Source organism: Siniperca chuatsi, linkage group LG18, assembly GCF_020085105.1.
Source record: "Siniperca chuatsi isolate FFG_IHB_CAS linkage group LG18, ASM2008510v1, whole genome shotgun sequence".
In the NCBI taxonomy this organism is placed as follows: domain Eukaryota; kingdom Metazoa; phylum Chordata; class Actinopteri; order Centrarchiformes; family Sinipercidae; genus Siniperca; species Siniperca chuatsi.
The window spans coordinates 1,704,336-1,721,496 of record NC_058059.1 but is presented as its reverse complement, the minus strand read 5'-3'; the positions used below and the strand labels follow the sequence as shown (position 1 = coordinate 1,721,496).

The 17,161-nt window shown below is 40.6% G+C and overlaps 1 protein-coding gene across 6 annotated transcripts in view; it reads left to right on the top strand.

Moving 5' to 3' along the window:
• Positions 1-15,733, top strand: part of LOC122865672 (substance-P receptor-like) — a 58,837-nt gene extending 43,104 nt beyond the window's left edge. For 3 of the 6 annotated variants that reach the window (XM_044174446.1, XM_044174445.1, XM_044174443.1), the window contains 7 exons: positions 5,420-5,595; positions 6,519-6,605; positions 7,535-7,729; positions 10,584-10,734; positions 10,921-11,117; positions 11,303-11,399; positions 12,526-15,733. In XM_044174446.1, coding sequence (XP_044030381.1) covers positions 5,447-5,595; positions 6,519-6,605; positions 7,535-7,729; positions 10,584-10,734; positions 10,921-11,117; positions 11,303-11,399; positions 12,526-12,702 — 1,053 coding nt within the window. In that variant the 5' untranslated portion in view covers positions 5,420-5,446 and the 3' untranslated portion in view covers positions 12,703-15,733. Of the gene's footprint in view, positions 1-3,082; positions 3,555-4,019; positions 4,726-5,419; positions 5,596-6,518; positions 6,606-7,534; positions 7,730-10,583; positions 10,735-10,920; positions 11,118-11,302; positions 11,400-12,525 lie in introns of those variants that run through there. The other 3 variants (XM_044174442.1, XM_044174448.1, XM_044174444.1) reach the window with 3 other exon arrangements.
• The last annotated feature ends 1,428 nt before the right edge of the window (positions 15,734-17,161 follow it).

The window sequence follows — 17,161 nt, the reverse complement described above, 5'->3', positions numbered from 1 at the left end:
ACTGGAGGCAGCCAGCTAGATCACTGGAGGCAGGCAGGGAGATCACTGGAGGCAGGCAGGGAGAAACGCTGGAGGCAGGCAGGAGAAACGCTGGAGACAGGAGATATAGGTAATATGCCGAGTGGCATGGAGAGTCCTGGATTCAAACGAGGTTGGACACATACCTATGAGGTGAGTGCAGGGCTTATATACTGGCTGTGATTGGGAACTAATGGGGAGCAGGAGTGTAATTGGGAGCAGGTGTGGGTGATTAGTGGGTAGTGGAGCCTGGAGTATCCTTGACAGCTGCGCAGAGTATTGTTTATTATTTTATCTGATGGCCCTTAAATTTATTGTAGAGAATAAAACATAATACATGATATTGTTGTATGGTCTTTCAGTTCGTTGCTAAATGATGCTGTTTAAGAATGTTTATTCACGAAACAAAGTATGAACAAACAACACTTATTGATGGCATGTTGGTGGGAGCTGCATTGTTGTAACAGAAGTTCCAAAATTGTTCATGATAATTGATCGTTCTGTGTCGTATATAACTTATATCTAAGGCAATCTCTAGCAGATACAAACATCGGAGCCATATTTTGTTCTGAATTCTCCACTAAATTATAAAATGTCTTCCTTCATCCTCCTCTCTTTCAATCACCTCCAGTAATTCACTTCTCCTCTTTTCCATTTGATGTGAGATTTAAGTCGTAACCTTCTTGTGTGTCGACATGTTCTTGTTACCAAATTCTCACTTTTTAATTTGAGTTTTATATGAAAGCAGGTGTTGAGGCAGATGAACAGATAAATGAAGCTCCCTGTCATTCTCGGATGAATTCTGCCTCTCTGTTCGTGTCACATCCTTTCCTCATCACTTGTTCGGACAGGAGCTTTCACCGCCTGCACTGTGGTGTTTGATACGGCAGCTGTGAGGGGAGCAGGTGACAAATGACATTGAATTCCTGTTTTCCCTGCAGTGGATTCTAATAGCTCCGATCTGCTGCGACAGACAGACGGCGAGTTAGAGGTGCTGAGAGATAAAAACACTTTATGTGTAGTGCCATGTATCTGATTTTCCATTACTTTGGTGAGCTGACATGCATTTTGGCCAGGCAGGCCAATCTAGTGACCGCATGACCTTAAATTATTGAGCCCTTAATTCACAGCAAGACAAGCAGAGCTGAACCGTTGAGCTTGAGATGCATGTTGGCTAATCTGGATTTGGCCATTAGGGGTTTAAATTGACATGATTTATCTGAATGCATCAAATGTTGAAGTATGAAATTGGTAAACACGAGACCATGAGCCAGTTTCCTCTGCAATGATGACTGTGGAGGAAAGTCTCTGTTCAGCTTTTACGTATTTGTTACCTTGTGGATAACACTTTACTCTAGACACTTTAGAAGCAGTATGTACACACTTAATTCATGATTTACAACACCATATAATGTAGCTGTTAGCAGATGTAAAAAACACTCTAAAGTGTTAATCAGTGTTTTTATCAACAGCCGATCATTAGCTGAACCTCTCCCCCGAACAGTCACATCTTAGCAACCGTAACTGTGACGGTCTGTCAAGCTTTGGACTCCTCTACATGATGAAGTGATGTGCATGGGGCTGTAGTGATAGAGATACTCTGCATTTAAAGAGTTTTTAGCCTTTCCAAACATGTAAAGAACGGATTAAACATTGTTAATCTGCTCTAAAACTGCTAACGTTAGCATACCTGGCTATACAAGAACCATGTTTATTTTTTCCATGTCTTGGTTTATCCACTGGTGAGGTTGCTCACTTTTTGCCTGGGATCTGTTAGCTTTAGCCTCCGTCTTTTAGCACGATATCATGTATGTCGCTATCAACAGCGCATTTAAGACCCATTTCACAGGATTATGGTTTTAAAATGAGTCAGCTTGAAACATAAAAAGTCAGCTGGAGATGCTGTTTTCAACTCATGAACCTAACGTTAGCTTAATGAGCTAGCTCGCTAAAACTGATCAAATCTGCCAGCGCCAGGTGTCATTTCTAGCTAGCAAGTGCTGATTTAGTTTACTTCTGTCTCAAATAAAGGACCCATTGTTTAAAAAATAACGATTTGATGGTAAATCTGCCACAGTTATTATTTTAAACTGCATATATGTGCAAGAAGGGAAAGTTTGACAAAGTGCAGGAACAGCAGCTAACTAAGTTTGACCGTGTAGCAGCAGCAGCTAACTAAGGGGAGCGGGCTTAGTGGACGGTCAACTATAACTTCTCTCTAATTGGTGATAACAGTTAATAACTGATTAATAACACAGCTTTTGTTTTATTGAATGATATGTGTCACACATGAACATGTCATTACAGTGTGTTATAAAACATTTATTAACTGTTTATACACATGTATAAATCATTCGCAGGCGGTTTAAAACGGTTTATATGTTCAAAACATGAACATTCTTAACTCAAGGTCCACTTACTAGATTTCTTCTGGAGCTTTCAGCCATGTGGGCTTGATCAACTAATGACATTTGTTTCAGTTGTCATGGACAGTGTATTTATATTTATTTATAAATGTTATAAATAAATAGATACTCCATTAATAAATATAATTGATTATATAATTCAAATAAATAATTGATTAACTGACATAATACATTTAATAGAACCAATACTATAAATAAATTCATATTTAACATTCATATGATTACAGCTGTTTTATGCTGCCAGTCATTCATTATCTTTTGATACACCAGTTAGATGCTTAATAATTCTCGACAAATATATTAATAAACACTTAAAATGTAATTATCTCTGCTAACAACAACATTATAAACCATTTATGAATTGTTGATTTACTGGTTTTGGACATTAAAACTCGTCACATTAGGCCTATTTAAACCAGTTTCATCAGACTGACCCAGAGGACTCAGGACTAATCCTGCTGAGATCGTATTAGGGCTCCAGATTGATGTTGCATTTCAGGGTCAAACAGAGTGATTTCCAACAGCTGATCTATCGGCCAGACAAACAAGAGCAAGAGCAGTCACACGGTGTGTTTCGAGGGAAGGGGTGTGTGAGTGAGTGTGTGAGGGGGGAGTGAATAGTGGAGGGAGGGGGTGGGGGGGGTTAAACAGCCTGAAGAACGTCAACTGTTGGTGAGCTGCGTCGTGCGTTTTGGTGCGGTGATGTCCTCAGGAGCGCGCGGCTTCGCGGTGCGTAAAGACATTTCCGCCACAAAATGTGGGAATTGCGCTTTTCAGATTTCCACACGGGCTGCTCCTCTTCCTCCTAGAGAGGAATCGTTCCCAGCAACAGGACACTGATCTATTTTTAACATCCAGCTCATCAAACAAGTTGATGCCGGAAAGATGGACCCGCTCTACAATGCCACCGAGTGTAACGCCACTAACGGGACAAACGCCTCCGTTAACTGCAGCGACGGCTTCAACCAGTTCATCCAGCCGGTGTGGCAGATCACACTCTGGGCTGTCGCGTATTGCAGCATCGTTGCGGTGTCTGTGGTTGGTAACATGGTGGTCATCTGGATTATTCTGGCGCATAAGCGCATGAGGACCGTCACCAATTACTTTCTGGTAAGTACCGTGTGTTTACTGTTACAAGCAGGAGTGAGTGTTAGTTCAGGTTCTTCTACCTGAAGGTGAGGCTTTGTTTGAGAAGATGCTAAAACTTTTGAGCTCTCTATGTTTCCTTTGGGAGATTCTGGAGGATTTATGTTCCCACTCACATGGATTGAAATTGAATTTTATTTTATCATCTGCAAACCATCATGAACTGACTCCTGTGTGAAAATAAATGTACTTTTGTGAAATGAAGATGCTCCTCAAGCACAAAGCAGGTGCATTCATGGCTGTCAATATAGAAAGAGATGATGAACTGCAACAATCTTTAATTGAAATACATTTTCTATTTATGTGGACAACAAATGGTCCACATGCCTGGGCTAATTAAGTGAATTAATGCAGTCATTCCAACTCTCTTGACTCCAGCAGTTAAACCAAAAGTAAATAAACTCATAAATAAATCTCACGATTATTTTCTTGATTAATAATTTTCGATCTATAAAATGTAAGAAAATACTGACAAATGCCCACAATCACAATTTCCTGGAGCCTGAGATAATGTCTTCGTATTGTCCGAAATCCACAGATCTTCAGTTTACTGTCACATGAGACAAAGAAAAGCATCAGATGAGCACACTTGAGAAGCTATTTTTGGCATTTTGTGCTTGAAAAATGAACAATAATAAACAATCAAAACATTTGTGGATTATTGTTTCTTTCGATTGATTTATTGACTTATCGTTTCAGCTCTATTTCGAAGTGAGAAAGCTATCGACTCCTTTAGGCATAAATATGCAAATGTGCATATTTAGAACAGTATTTGTAAACGGAAATAAGGACGCAAAAACAATGAATTCATGCACTTTCTTAAACTCCTCTCCTTTACAGAACGGGCTCATACAGTAATAATACAGTTCCTGGCATTTAGAATAGAATATATACTTCATATATCAGAGCTATCCGAGGTGAACTGTTGTTTCCTATTGGTCAGGAGCAGCACCTGCCTCTTCTCCAGAGAGGGAGGAAGGTCGATGTTTGCCCCAAATTTAGTCTCCGAGGCAAATTTAGTTTACAAAAGTCTTGTATGTTTTCTCTTGCTCTGCATAGGCAGTGGTGGTGGCAGGAGGTTGTTTCAGTCACTACTCCAGCTACAGCAGCTGGGAAGCTCATCCTCTGATAATAGGCAAGTGTTGATAACAGCAAAAACTAAGATGAATTAATCGTTTCTATTTGGTCAATCCATCCATCCATTTTCTGCCGCTTACCCGAGCCAGTTCGCATGAAGTCGAGTAATAATGTCATTAGGAATTTATGTCAAATATTGCTGGAAAGTAGTTTAAAAAGTCAAGTAGTGTCTTTACTGGCTTTCTATCAAACTTTAATACTTTGGCCGATGTGTGAAGCACAGATTATATGGCATTCTGTGTTGTATTAAAAAGGTCTTAAAAAGTCTTAAATGTAACTTAATAAAACCCTGCAGAAACTCTGGTTAGGGTTACATGTGCTACAAGTAGATAAGTATGAATACTTATCTACTTGTAGCACATGTAACCCTAACCAGAGTTTATTATATTAGTGTGATTTCATTTCAGTTACAGTATCACATAACGTGTGTCGGCAGAAAAAAAGCCTCCTACCTCCTCCACTGCAGTTATGTACGGATGCAGCCGGTCGTTGGGATTTTGAATATGTCTGGAGAAAATCCAGCATCCTAGTTTCAGCTAATGCAGAGAGAGAGGTTTATCTCCTGGGTTGTGACGAGACTGCACACTTGTAGCAGTCCTGGTTGTAGGTTTGAGGTTTAAACAAACACGTTAAACTCTGTTTGCTAGACGGAGCGGTGCAGTTAATTCTGTCATTCTGTCACTCTTCTGCAGGTGAACCTGGCCTTTGCCGAGGCCGCCATGTCAGCATTCAACACAGTGATCAACTTTGCCTACGCTGTTCACAACGAGTGGTACTTTGGTTTGGTTTACTGCCGCTTCCACAACTTCTTCCCCATTGCAGCCGTATTTGCCAGCATTTACTCCATGACGGCCATAGCTCTGGACAGGTGTGTGTTATAAGACTATATGTCTTTAGATAAATGTGTATAGAAGAGCCATTCTAAACAGTACCACTTTAAATCCCACGCAGCCCAGACATCTTTGACTCTCCACCACAGGACTGAAATCAGAGAGTGTGTACCTTGAGGCTATGTAGGCACTATATAGAAGATCCCATACACTGGTGCAATATAGAGGAAACGTGATTCAATATAAAGACTTTTTCACAGTTCTCACCCGCATTGTTCTGTGAAAAGTTATGAACAAGAAAAAAGAAAACAAGACTAAGAGTCTGCAGCCATGCTAGCAGCTCTGTGAGGCTGTACTTAGACACAGCGAGATCCTGATCCAGAGATCCGCACAGCGCAAGAGGAGAGGGAGAGAGACACTGTTGGCAGTTTTTATTGACTTTCATGGGAGAGACCTTTCTCTTTCAGAATAAATCATGTTTTTTGTTACTTTACAGCCTGACATGATTTTCTCCAGCTTATAGGTCAACGATTGCCTGATTACCACGACCAACGATTACCATCTGGTGTGTTTGTAACTTCAACATTCTTACCCTAACTTATTTTTAGGAGAATATCTGTGACAGAAATGTTCGAGTTTTGAGAAATAGCCATGCAGTCTAGTCATAAACCATAGTTTTTGAACAAACTCAAATTTTGATGATGGCCAGATGAAAGGTTGGGGGATCACCAAAGTCATTAGGATTCATCCTCTGGGGACCATGAATGTCTGTACAAAATTTCATGGCAATCCAGCCAATATTTGTCCTAATATTTCAGTCTGGACAGAAGTGGTAGACCAACCGACCAGCAGCACTTTGCCATCCTTAAAGCTGGCTAAAATCATTTAAACTTAAAGTGTATGTGGTATTCCCTCTAATACAGAACACCACAACATACCACCATTGTGGCTTTCCCAACAGGGCTGTGACAGCAATATTGCTGTTGTCCTCATCTCCACCTTTTCTCTGCGACTGTATACTAGAAAACCAAATCAGCATGGCCCCTGTGTGAGACACACACACACTAACATACATTAACACAAACACATGACACTGAGCTTAAGTAGACACTGGTGGTTACACAAAAACAACCTCATAATGTAATCCACCCACTCAATCACAGTAATATGTAAGATAGGGTGGCTTTACAAAGTTGTACTCATAAACATGTGTACATGTGTGGTTCTGATTATTTTAAGGAACTTCATTTGTGGTTTTGCATGTTTTAGCCCATTAACTACTGACCAAAAGAATACCTGAAGTCTTCATATTGATTTTCTATCTTCCAGGCAGCCATATGCTTCCATTTATTCCAGTATGCCGTGGACACTTGCAGAAACGTGAAACTTACTTGAGTAGTTCCACAAAGTAAACATCTATTTTAGATCAAATTTACTGTACGTAATCCCACATGGCAATGCAGCAGCGAGCAGTGGCGATTGAGACTGTCTTTGGCGGTGCATGCACAGTAAGCATTCAGTGACATCTGGGATTTAAGAGTCTGCTGTTGTCCAAAAGCAAGGGAAAAGAAAAAAGGATAATGTTAATTATCAGACGACTGGCAGCTCCAATAATATCAAATTTCTGAATATCCTGGAATGCAACACTATGATAACTAAATGTGATGTAAAAATAAAGGCAGCAAATTGCTCATTACCTATTGAAAGTAGGTTTCAAGTCTCTGCTAGTGTATTTTAATACTGTTGTGAAATGAATAGAAATCAATGGCTGCCTGGACGGTATCAAGAAGATAACTGCTTTGGAAAATGGTTGGCAATAATGTAAATTATATGTACAGTTTGTACTTAATGGGCTGAAACATGTAAACCCACCAGAATATATTAAGACAGTTAAAAGAAGAAAGTAATTGTTAAGAAACTTAACAGAAAATGTCCCCACATGCTCCCATCTTCAATGTTTTTGTGTGTGTTTGTTAGATACATGGCGATCATCCATCCCCTGCAGCAGAGGCTGACTTCTACAGAGACCCGTGTGGTGATGGGTGTGATCTGGATGCTGGCTCTGCTTCTAGCCTTTCCTCAGTACTACTACTCGTCCACTGCCCTGCTGCCTGGACGCACAGTCTGCTACATAGACTGGCCTGAATACGCCACTGTGGACTTCAAAAAGATGTGAGTACCTGTGGGGATCAAAGAAGAACATGAGGCCTCTGTGAACCTGAACCGACAGATGACTATGGTGTTGTTTCCTCTCAAAACTTTAACTGTTAAAGGTTTAAAGGAAAAGTTCAACATTTTGGGAAGTGCTCTCATTTGCTTTTTTTCCCGTGAGTGAGATTGATAACACTCTCATGTCTGTGAACTAAGCCTGCATTAATTGATTGTTTTTTGGGCCACTTGGTGGCAGCAGAAACAACCTGAATGAAAACAGTAAAGTTACAGGTCGTAAAACCAAAACAGTGAGCTGAAAGAAGCTAAACAGCTCTGTAGAGCTGAGTGGAACTGCAGAGTTGGTGATAATTCTCTGTGCAATCACACTACGAGTGACACCACATTATACGTACTGTTTCTACCTATTGTTTATATGGAAATATAAATTACTGCAGCTTTAAGTACGTAGCTGGAGTTAGGACGTGGTTAGACTAGCTTACCATAAAGACTGGGAGCAGGGGAAACCGCTCGCCAAGCTCTCTCAAAAGTTTAGAAATACACCTACCAACACCAAAATTGATGTATTTCATTTTTAATCTGGACACAAACAGAAATGTAAAATCAACAATTTCTGGTTTTAGGGATCGACGTGCTTGAAATATGTCATGGCAAGTAACAGTTGGGACCAGTGACTTCCCAGAGACTCATTATCATAGTGACAACTGGGCAGATGGATCAACTGTTGTGTGTCAAGAAATACAGAAAGTAACTAAACCCTCAAACTGACATTTTTACATTATTGTATACGGATTAAACCAGCAAGACGTGTAAATTAGCTAATTTTAGAGGTGTTGGTAGGTATATTTTTTAGCTTTGGACAGAGCTAAGCTAGCTGTTTCCCCCTGCTTCCAGTCTTTATGCTAAGCTAAGTTACCTACATCCTGACTCCAGCTTTGTACTTAATACACAGACATGAGATTGATATCTATCTTCTCATCTCACTGTCTGAAAGAAAGCAAATACGTTTATTTCCCAAAAATATTGAACTATTTCTTTAAAGCTGCAATAATCAGTTTTCTACCAAACATGTGCACACACATCATCAGATTAAGGCCTTGTTAATAGGTTGAAGTAGTGAACTAATTTGCTGAAGGTGGTGTAAAACTTGTGCCCATTGTGAACATGCACTCATGCTACAACAGCATTAAGAACAATAATAATAATAAATATCAGTTTTGAATGCTTGCTTTAGAGCTGCTCAGATGTTAAGACTCCTCTGGAGGTTTATTTAAAAGGTATTTTGGTAGCTGGTATGTCAAGTATTTGATATGCAGTATTATCTCATGCTTACTATATATATCCTGTGGCAGCAACATACCATAGTGGTTAATAAGGTTTGATCCCTTGTCATCCTATGCTGGAAAGGATACCTGCTCCTTCAGGCATGCTGCAGCCTGTCTGAACCAGTGTGATTATCATTCCCTTGAGGGATTAATTTAATATTATGAAAAAATAGACCCTGCAGCTGAAATGACTCCTGTTCAGGTGATGAATCTGTCTATGAGGATCATCCTCATGTCTGGTCAATTTCTTCTGGAAATTTCTGTGGAGCTAAAAGAGGAAAAGGGCATTTGATAAATTTGCTTCAAAAATTAATGTATTATCGTCCCTGACTGCCTTCCTAACACACACTTTCAACCTATCTGCAAATGAAAGCATCTTTAATTTAGTGGCCCTGATTTCTTTGGGCTGGGCTCTTTGCAGAAAAGAAGCTGAGAAATCACTTCCATATTGCAGTGTGTGTGTGTGTGTGTATTAATGAATGTAAATATGTAGTCCATGATGTGACAGGAGACAATCAATTAGGCATCAGACAGATCTCAGTTTGCAGACAAGAACCAAACTAAAGATTACAACCATGCTAGCTGTGGGGCTGTGCTTATGCACAACATTGCTTTGAGCTAAATGCTAACATCAGCATGCTAACATGCTCACATTGACAATGCTAACATCCGGATGTTTAGCAGCTATAATGTTTGCCATGTTCACAATCTTAGTTTAGCGTGTTAGCATGCTAACATTTCCTAATTAGCACTAAATAGAAAGTCTAGCTGAGGCTGATGGGAACGTCATCAGCTCTGCAGGTATTTGGTCAGAAACCAAAGTGTTGGACACATTAACATGCTGACCTGATGGTGGCGCTAGATGGAAAGTCAGAGGATCAGCAGAGTTATTACAGTTCATCCTGAGGGGAAAAATGAATATGTGTACCACATTTTTTGCTAATCCATCCAATCATTTCCATACATGTTCCAATTATACAAATTGCATTTCACTAATTACAAATATCAATGGTGGTGTTAGATGAAAAGTCAGGGGATCACCAAAGTCATTAGGATTCATCCTCTGGGGAACAGGAATGTCTGCACAAAATTTCATGACAATCCATATAATAGTTGTTGAGCTATTTCAGTCTGAACCAAAGTGATGGACCAGCAGACCGACATTGCCATCCATAGAGCCACACCACTAGAATGGCTTAAAAATAATGTTATGTAAAAGTTGAGTATTTGGAGAAGGTGCACTCTTTGCTGGCTCAAAGGAGAGAGTTCGATGACAGCTTGATGATAGTAAGCCTTGGTTATAATTACATGTATTAATACTACTGTCAGACAGTTTTCCGGGGCTGAGTGAGCTCCACCCTGCTGGTTTGTTTAATATTTAATCCATGCAGGCTGGAGACACATTCATCTACATGATGTTACACACTGGACACCAGCAGTTCTCAAGTAGTGTACCTATGTTTCTTTGAAAAATGCACAATTAGTGGCAGACGCATTATTAATGTCTTTTTCCTCTTTCTCTTATTTCCTAGATACTATGTGTGTGTGACACTGCTGATTTACTTCCTGCCCCTTTGCATTATGGGATGTGCGTACACAACCGTGGGTGTCACCCTCTGGGCAAGTGAGATTCCTGGAGACTCCTCCGAACACTACAAAGAACAGCTTTTTGCCAAACGCAAGGTGATGCAAACACACTCACAGCACTTTTGTCTTCCCCTGGAGCCTCCTGAGTGTGGCCATGCACTATCACTAAACACTAAAAATTAATTTGATGGCTTTTTAATCCCCACATGAAAACAAAAAAACTGATAAGATTATTTTAAACCCACCGTACACCCCCGTCTCCTCTGTGTTGTTCTGTGGCAGGTGGTGAAGATGATGATCGTGGTTGTGTGTACATTCGCTGTCTGCTGGCTGCCCTATCATATCTACTTCTTACTGCACCAGTTCTTCCCCGATTTATTCGAACAGCGCTACATCCAACAGGTCTACCTGGCCATCATGTGGCTGGCCATGAGCTCCACCATGTATAACCCAATCATCTACTACTGCCTCAACAGCAGGTAGGAAGTCTGGTTTCAATATTTTCCTGCCAAAATGGCTAGCTGTCTGTGTGGATGTTTATCTGTTTCTCTATCATTTTGTGTAGGTGATCTGCTTATGTGGTAGGTAATCTGTATTTGTGTCTGTAATCCTGTCTGCCTCTTTAATCCATCCTGTTATGAAATGCTTGTCTTCCCATTGGCAGGTTCAGAGCTGGTTTTCAGCAGGTGTTTTGTTGCTGTGCTCCCAATGTCGCCAAAAAGGAGCTAGAGCTCAAATCACCACGCTACCTGCAAACCCAGGTGAGCATAAGAGAAACAGATAGGATTTTTTTTTGCAATATATTTTTACTGAGTTATTTTAAAGAGCAATTGACTGTTAATTCCAATCGTAGCTAGCAAATGTAAGTAGGCACAGCAGATCTATCAAGCTTTGGATTTCTCTATATGTTGAAGCTGTTATAGTGCACAATCTAAGGACCCAAATACAGAACACAAGGAAGTGGTAAACTGGATTGTAGAGGCAACAGTCTTTATTATAATACAGCAAGCAATCACAGGTAGATGTTCCAGAGTGGGCCCAGAGGACGAAGACGGTGAGTATAGGTTCTGGGTTTGGCCCGTGTAGCGTGGCAGGCAGGACAGGAAGGGCAGCTTTGCAGAGATCGGAGAGGACACGGTGGCTGCGATCACCGGCAGGGAATAACTATGGGTCTTCGGCAGGCAGTGGTCAAAACCAGGGAATCATTCCAACTAGGCAAACAAATCCGACAGGGAGCAGGCAAAGATCAACAGTCCAAAATCCAGGCAAGGTTCCAAAGAAACAGAAGAAGTCTAACAGAACACACAGCTAGCAAAGGCCATAAGGCTTGACAAAATACAACCAAAAGCGCACATGACAAGGCCAACAATAAACAAAGGAAAAAACCCGGACTAAATACACTGAGGTAGGGGAGACAATGAGACACAGGTGCAATCAATCAAGGTGGGGCCAACAATCTAAACTGGAGGGAAAGCAAACAAAGACAGGAAGTAAAACCACAAGACACATGAGGAGAGGAGAACACTACAAAATAAAACAGGAAACAGGACAAAACTCCAAACTATGACACTCTGCATTTAAAGAGTCTGGAAGGTGTTGCCTTTTTTTACCTTTCCAAAACCAAAAACACAAGGGCAAAAGAAAGGAAAAGATTAAACTGAGCGATTATGTGTTTAATATAAGCTAACACATTAGCATGTCCATTTAACTAGCTTGCTTCTGTAGTAGTAATGCTACAGCCTCAAAAATTTTACTGACAGGAATGCTCGTCTAGCGACAAAAGACAATATTTCTGAAAGGGTTCACATTAAAGAAAACAAATTAGGTGGTATTTAATTCATGATTCTGTCCATCTACGAGCGAATCTATGACCATCTCTATTTTCAGGTGAGCATATACCGAGCCAGTCGGATGGAGACCGTCGTTTCCACAGCCGTCGATCCTGCAGCAGCGGAGCAGAGAAGGGCAGAGCTGCCGTCCTGCAGTGAGGGCCAGCCTCATGTGGAGGTCACATCCAACGGCTCAGAGACGTTTACCAAGAGCCCGAACAGTCCCTCGCACTAGAGCAAACACCATCAGGTGGCTAGGAACAAAGTGTCAATGTTTGACGAGCAGCGGCTCAAACCTGCCATCGGCCCGCTCTTCCTGCTCTAAAGACGCCGTCGTGCTCAGACGCTCAGCTACTGTTGTACCGGTCAAGTGCATTAATACCCCACGGATGCCTGGATCGTCAGTGGGTGGGGAACTGTCTTGGAAGTGAAAACCAGTGGTGGAAAGTAACAATTTAAGAACATTTACTTAAGTATTGTATTTAAGTACAATTTTGAGGTACTTGTACTGACAATTTTCTGATTAAGATTTTACATTAAAAAACATATGATAAACTTATAAAATACAAAACAATACAAAATCTGTTACAAAGAAGCAATGTCAACTGGGGGCTCCTGGTCATGTTTCAGTGTCTCTGAGTTGTTAGCAGTTCCACCAAAGAGACATTTCCCCTCTAAACTTCTCACATGGTTTCATTTAAATGACTGTTCGAGGCCCAAAGAGGAAACATGATCCAATATTTCACAAAAAACAAAGATTAATGCTGATTTGTGTATCAGAACATCTCTACTTTCTTCTTCTTTCCTCTCCCATTAATCATCCCACGACCCCTCAGATTTATCTGGTGACCTTTGGAGGGGCCCGACCCCTAGGTTGGGAACCACTGGACTAAACTAGCTAACTGTAAATAAAGTAGTTAAAACTAGCTCCATCTCGAGCAGCTACAACAGTAAAATGCTGCTCTAACATTGATGCATCAGTATTGAAGGGACACTTAACCCCCAAATCAAAAATACATATTTTTCCTCTTACCTGTAGTGCTATTTATCGATCTAGATTGTTTTGGTGTGAGTTGTTTTGGAGATATCGGCCGTAGAGATGTCTGCATTTTTTTTTATATATCTAGTTTAATTATATTCAAGAAAGGCAGACATCTATTTTTTAATTTTGGGGTGAACTGTCCCTTTAACAATCTAATAATGTCGTTTTGGTGATAATGTGTACTTTTACTTAAGAAGGATTTTGAATTCAGGATGTTTACTTGTAATGGAGTATTTTTACATCGTTGTATTAGTACTTTTACTTAAGTAACGGTTTTGAGTACTTCTTCCACCACTGGTGAAAACGTGTGGACACTGTTGGACACCACACACACACTCACACTGGCTGGCTTCATCATTCAGCATGTGCGGCTCCAACGCAGCATTCTTGGACTGGTTTGGGAAAGCATGACCGTCTACTTCCCCTGGCAACAAGTCACGTCAAGTTGAGTTTGTGACGCTGTGTTTGTGTTGTGTGGAAATAGGGAGACAGATTTAGTGTGTGTGTGTGTGTGTGCAGATCTAGCACCTGTTGGACAGGATTAGCCCCTTGTTTTGACAATGTGTAGAGCAGGGTTCAGTCTGCAACAGGCGGGTCACAGGCCAGCTAAATATAGAGGATAGGACACATATAGACAGCGGTGGATCCTTTACTTAAGTAAAAGTACTAATACCACACTGAAAATACTCCACTACAAGTAAAAGGCCTGCATTCAGAAGCTTACTTAAGTAAAAGTATGTAAGTTTTATCAGCAAAATCAAAGTAAAAGTCGTCCCTGTGCAGTAAAATGTAAAACGCTCCTGTCAGTGTTTTATTATATCTGATGTTTCTGGATTCATATTCCTGCTGCATTCATGTGTGTGTTGCATTTTGCTGCTGCAGATGTTTCAGGTTGAGCTCATTTTAACTACTTTATATACTGTTGGGTAGTTTCATCTGCAGCAATGCATCATGGTCTATAAGATCATCACATGTTTGCAGCGTTGCTGTCCTGTGAGAACCACGTATCTCTAAAAAGTCGACGTTTTCAGCTCTGTGACGATGCGTTTCCCAGCTGATCCGAGGGGGGGTTAAAGGGTTTATTCAGCTTCAGGAGGAGGAGAGTTTTCTCAGCACATAAAGGAAACTCTTTATCCTTCAGTTCATCAACACATCTGGAGATACGTGGTTTTCACTGGACAGAAATGAAAAACTGTAATCTGTAATGTAACAAGTAACTAAAGCTGTCAGACAAATGTAGTGGAGTAAAAAGTCCAATATCTGCCTCTGAGATGTGGCAGAGTGGAAGTATGAAGTTGCATAAAATGGAAATACTCAAGTGAAGTACCTCAAATTTGTACTTGAGTAAATGTACTTAGTTACATTCCACCACTGCATATAGAGGGATTGATAAAGTGCTAGAGGAAAACATGAGGAGCTTCTCCACAGCCAGCCACCCGTGTGCATCTCTTTACAAGGACTGGGGGGGGAAGTGCTGCCTCACTGCTGAGGAATGATGCTATTTCAGCCTCGCAGACAACAGCTGCACAAATTCATTCAAATAATGTCCACATGCAGTTTACTGGACTGCTCTACCTGTTTAACCGCTCTATTTCTTGTAATGTGAGTGCATGTTGAGTATACAGAATGTGTGAGGACCAAATATTCTCATGTCATGTGGTACAAGGACATGCTGCCATTCATTGGTTCAGTGTAATTACAGGAGGTGCCCTAGAAATGACCCATCTACCTTACAGTATGTGCTGTTACAGAAAATTGGCTCGTGCTGTTGACCTCATACGTTTCAGGGACAAGGAAGCGCCGAGTCTCTTTTTGTCTTTGAACTAGTTGTTTGTCTTTACCTGCACTTGATCAAATATCTGAGCAGTTTTCTAATCTAACGTACAGCTGAAGGACGGAGCTGGAGGAACATGAGACTTTCTTCTACAGCAGTCTGACAAACATCCACTGATTATTCGATCAGTTCTCCTCCTCTGGGATCAGCTGCTCATCTTACGGATATAACCGGATGTGTTTGTGTTTTATTATGTGTTTATAACAATATGATATAACAGAAGTTAAAAATGTGTGTTAATACAATATTTCTTCATCAAAACACAGAGTCACAGCGAAGACTCATCTGGTTAGTTCCACACAATCACGTTTTCCACCACACGGGCTTATTATTGTGTAACAAGCTGATTAGTCCAAATGATGTTATCAATAAAATATATCTTATATTACATAGTTGGGTGAAAAGTTGAATTTGTGTTGATAAATCAGCTTCCAGACCAACAAAGTAAAAATCAGCTGGTTTAGTGATCGTTTGTGAAGAATGAAATTTAAAATTAAAAACAGGTGGATGCAAACGTACTTACAGACAAAGCTTCAGTTCCAAACAAATCAAATTAAGTGAAGAGAAGTTAGACTAGGGGTCTGTTTATTGTGATAAATTGTAATTGTAAAATGCAGTGGAGTAGAAGTATTACAGTTACGGCACAGTAAAGTAAAATCTGTACAAGTACTCGAGTAAATGTACTTAGTTACTTTCCACCGTCAGAATGTATAAAAGTCTGAGTCTATTTGTGAACTACAGTAATACTCATTACAATTCTGCTGAATTAAAAACTATATTTATCTCGTTTGTGAAGTACTGATTCTACCAACCTTAAGAAATCATGAAGGTGTGTAAGTATCTCTCTGAGTTGTTTTTATGGGACCAGACAGCCTCTGATAGCCTCAGGATAATCTCAGCTATGTGGAAGCACAATGCGGCTGCACCACCCGGTTTTATACAGTCGATGTGCACAAACACATGCCACAACAGCACGTGGCTCCACAGATCCACCTAGCTTTCAATCCCAGCCTGCAGGGGTTATATGTTCAAGCATCCAGACACACAGACTGAAAGGGAAGCGCTACTATGCTACTTTCTACTTCCACTCCGCCACGTCTCAGAGGGAAACGTTGGACTTTTGACTTCACTACATTTATCTGACAGCTTTAGTTACTTTGCAAATGAAGATTTTTGCACACAAAACATATGAAAAGCTTCTAAATTATGATGTTTTGTTACAAATTAAACTCCCCAACAGTTTATACAAGTACAGCTGAAACAATTAGTCGATTGACTTGCAGCTTCTCAGATATGTTTCCTCTGAACGACTGTAATAACTGTGATGTTTGTTAATAACGTCGAGCTTCGGACTGTCGGTCGGACACGACGACACGGTGAAGGCGTCACTTTGGGCTCTGGGTCGTCGTGACGCCGTTTCTCACTGTTTTCACGAGTTTTCCAAACCGATCGATCGATGGATCGTCGGAGAAAAGAATCAGCAGATGGATCCAGAATGAAAAGCATCATCAGCTGCAGTCCGATACAAACCGGTTCAACATGAGCTCCAGCTCCACCAGCTGCAGCAGCAACATCCTGCTTTACATTAATGCACGAGGAATAATAACCTGATGATAGAATATATAACAGCACAGCAGCCACAGGGACGCTGCACTGCTTTAATACTTTAAGGACATTTTCCTGATTAGACTCACACTTTTACTAAAGTAACATTTTCACTGCAGGACTTTTAGTTGTAACAGAGTATTTGTACAGTGTGGTGTTAGTAATAAACTCAAACCTTCCTCACTGGAAAGAGAGGACCCTCAGCTGTTGGTT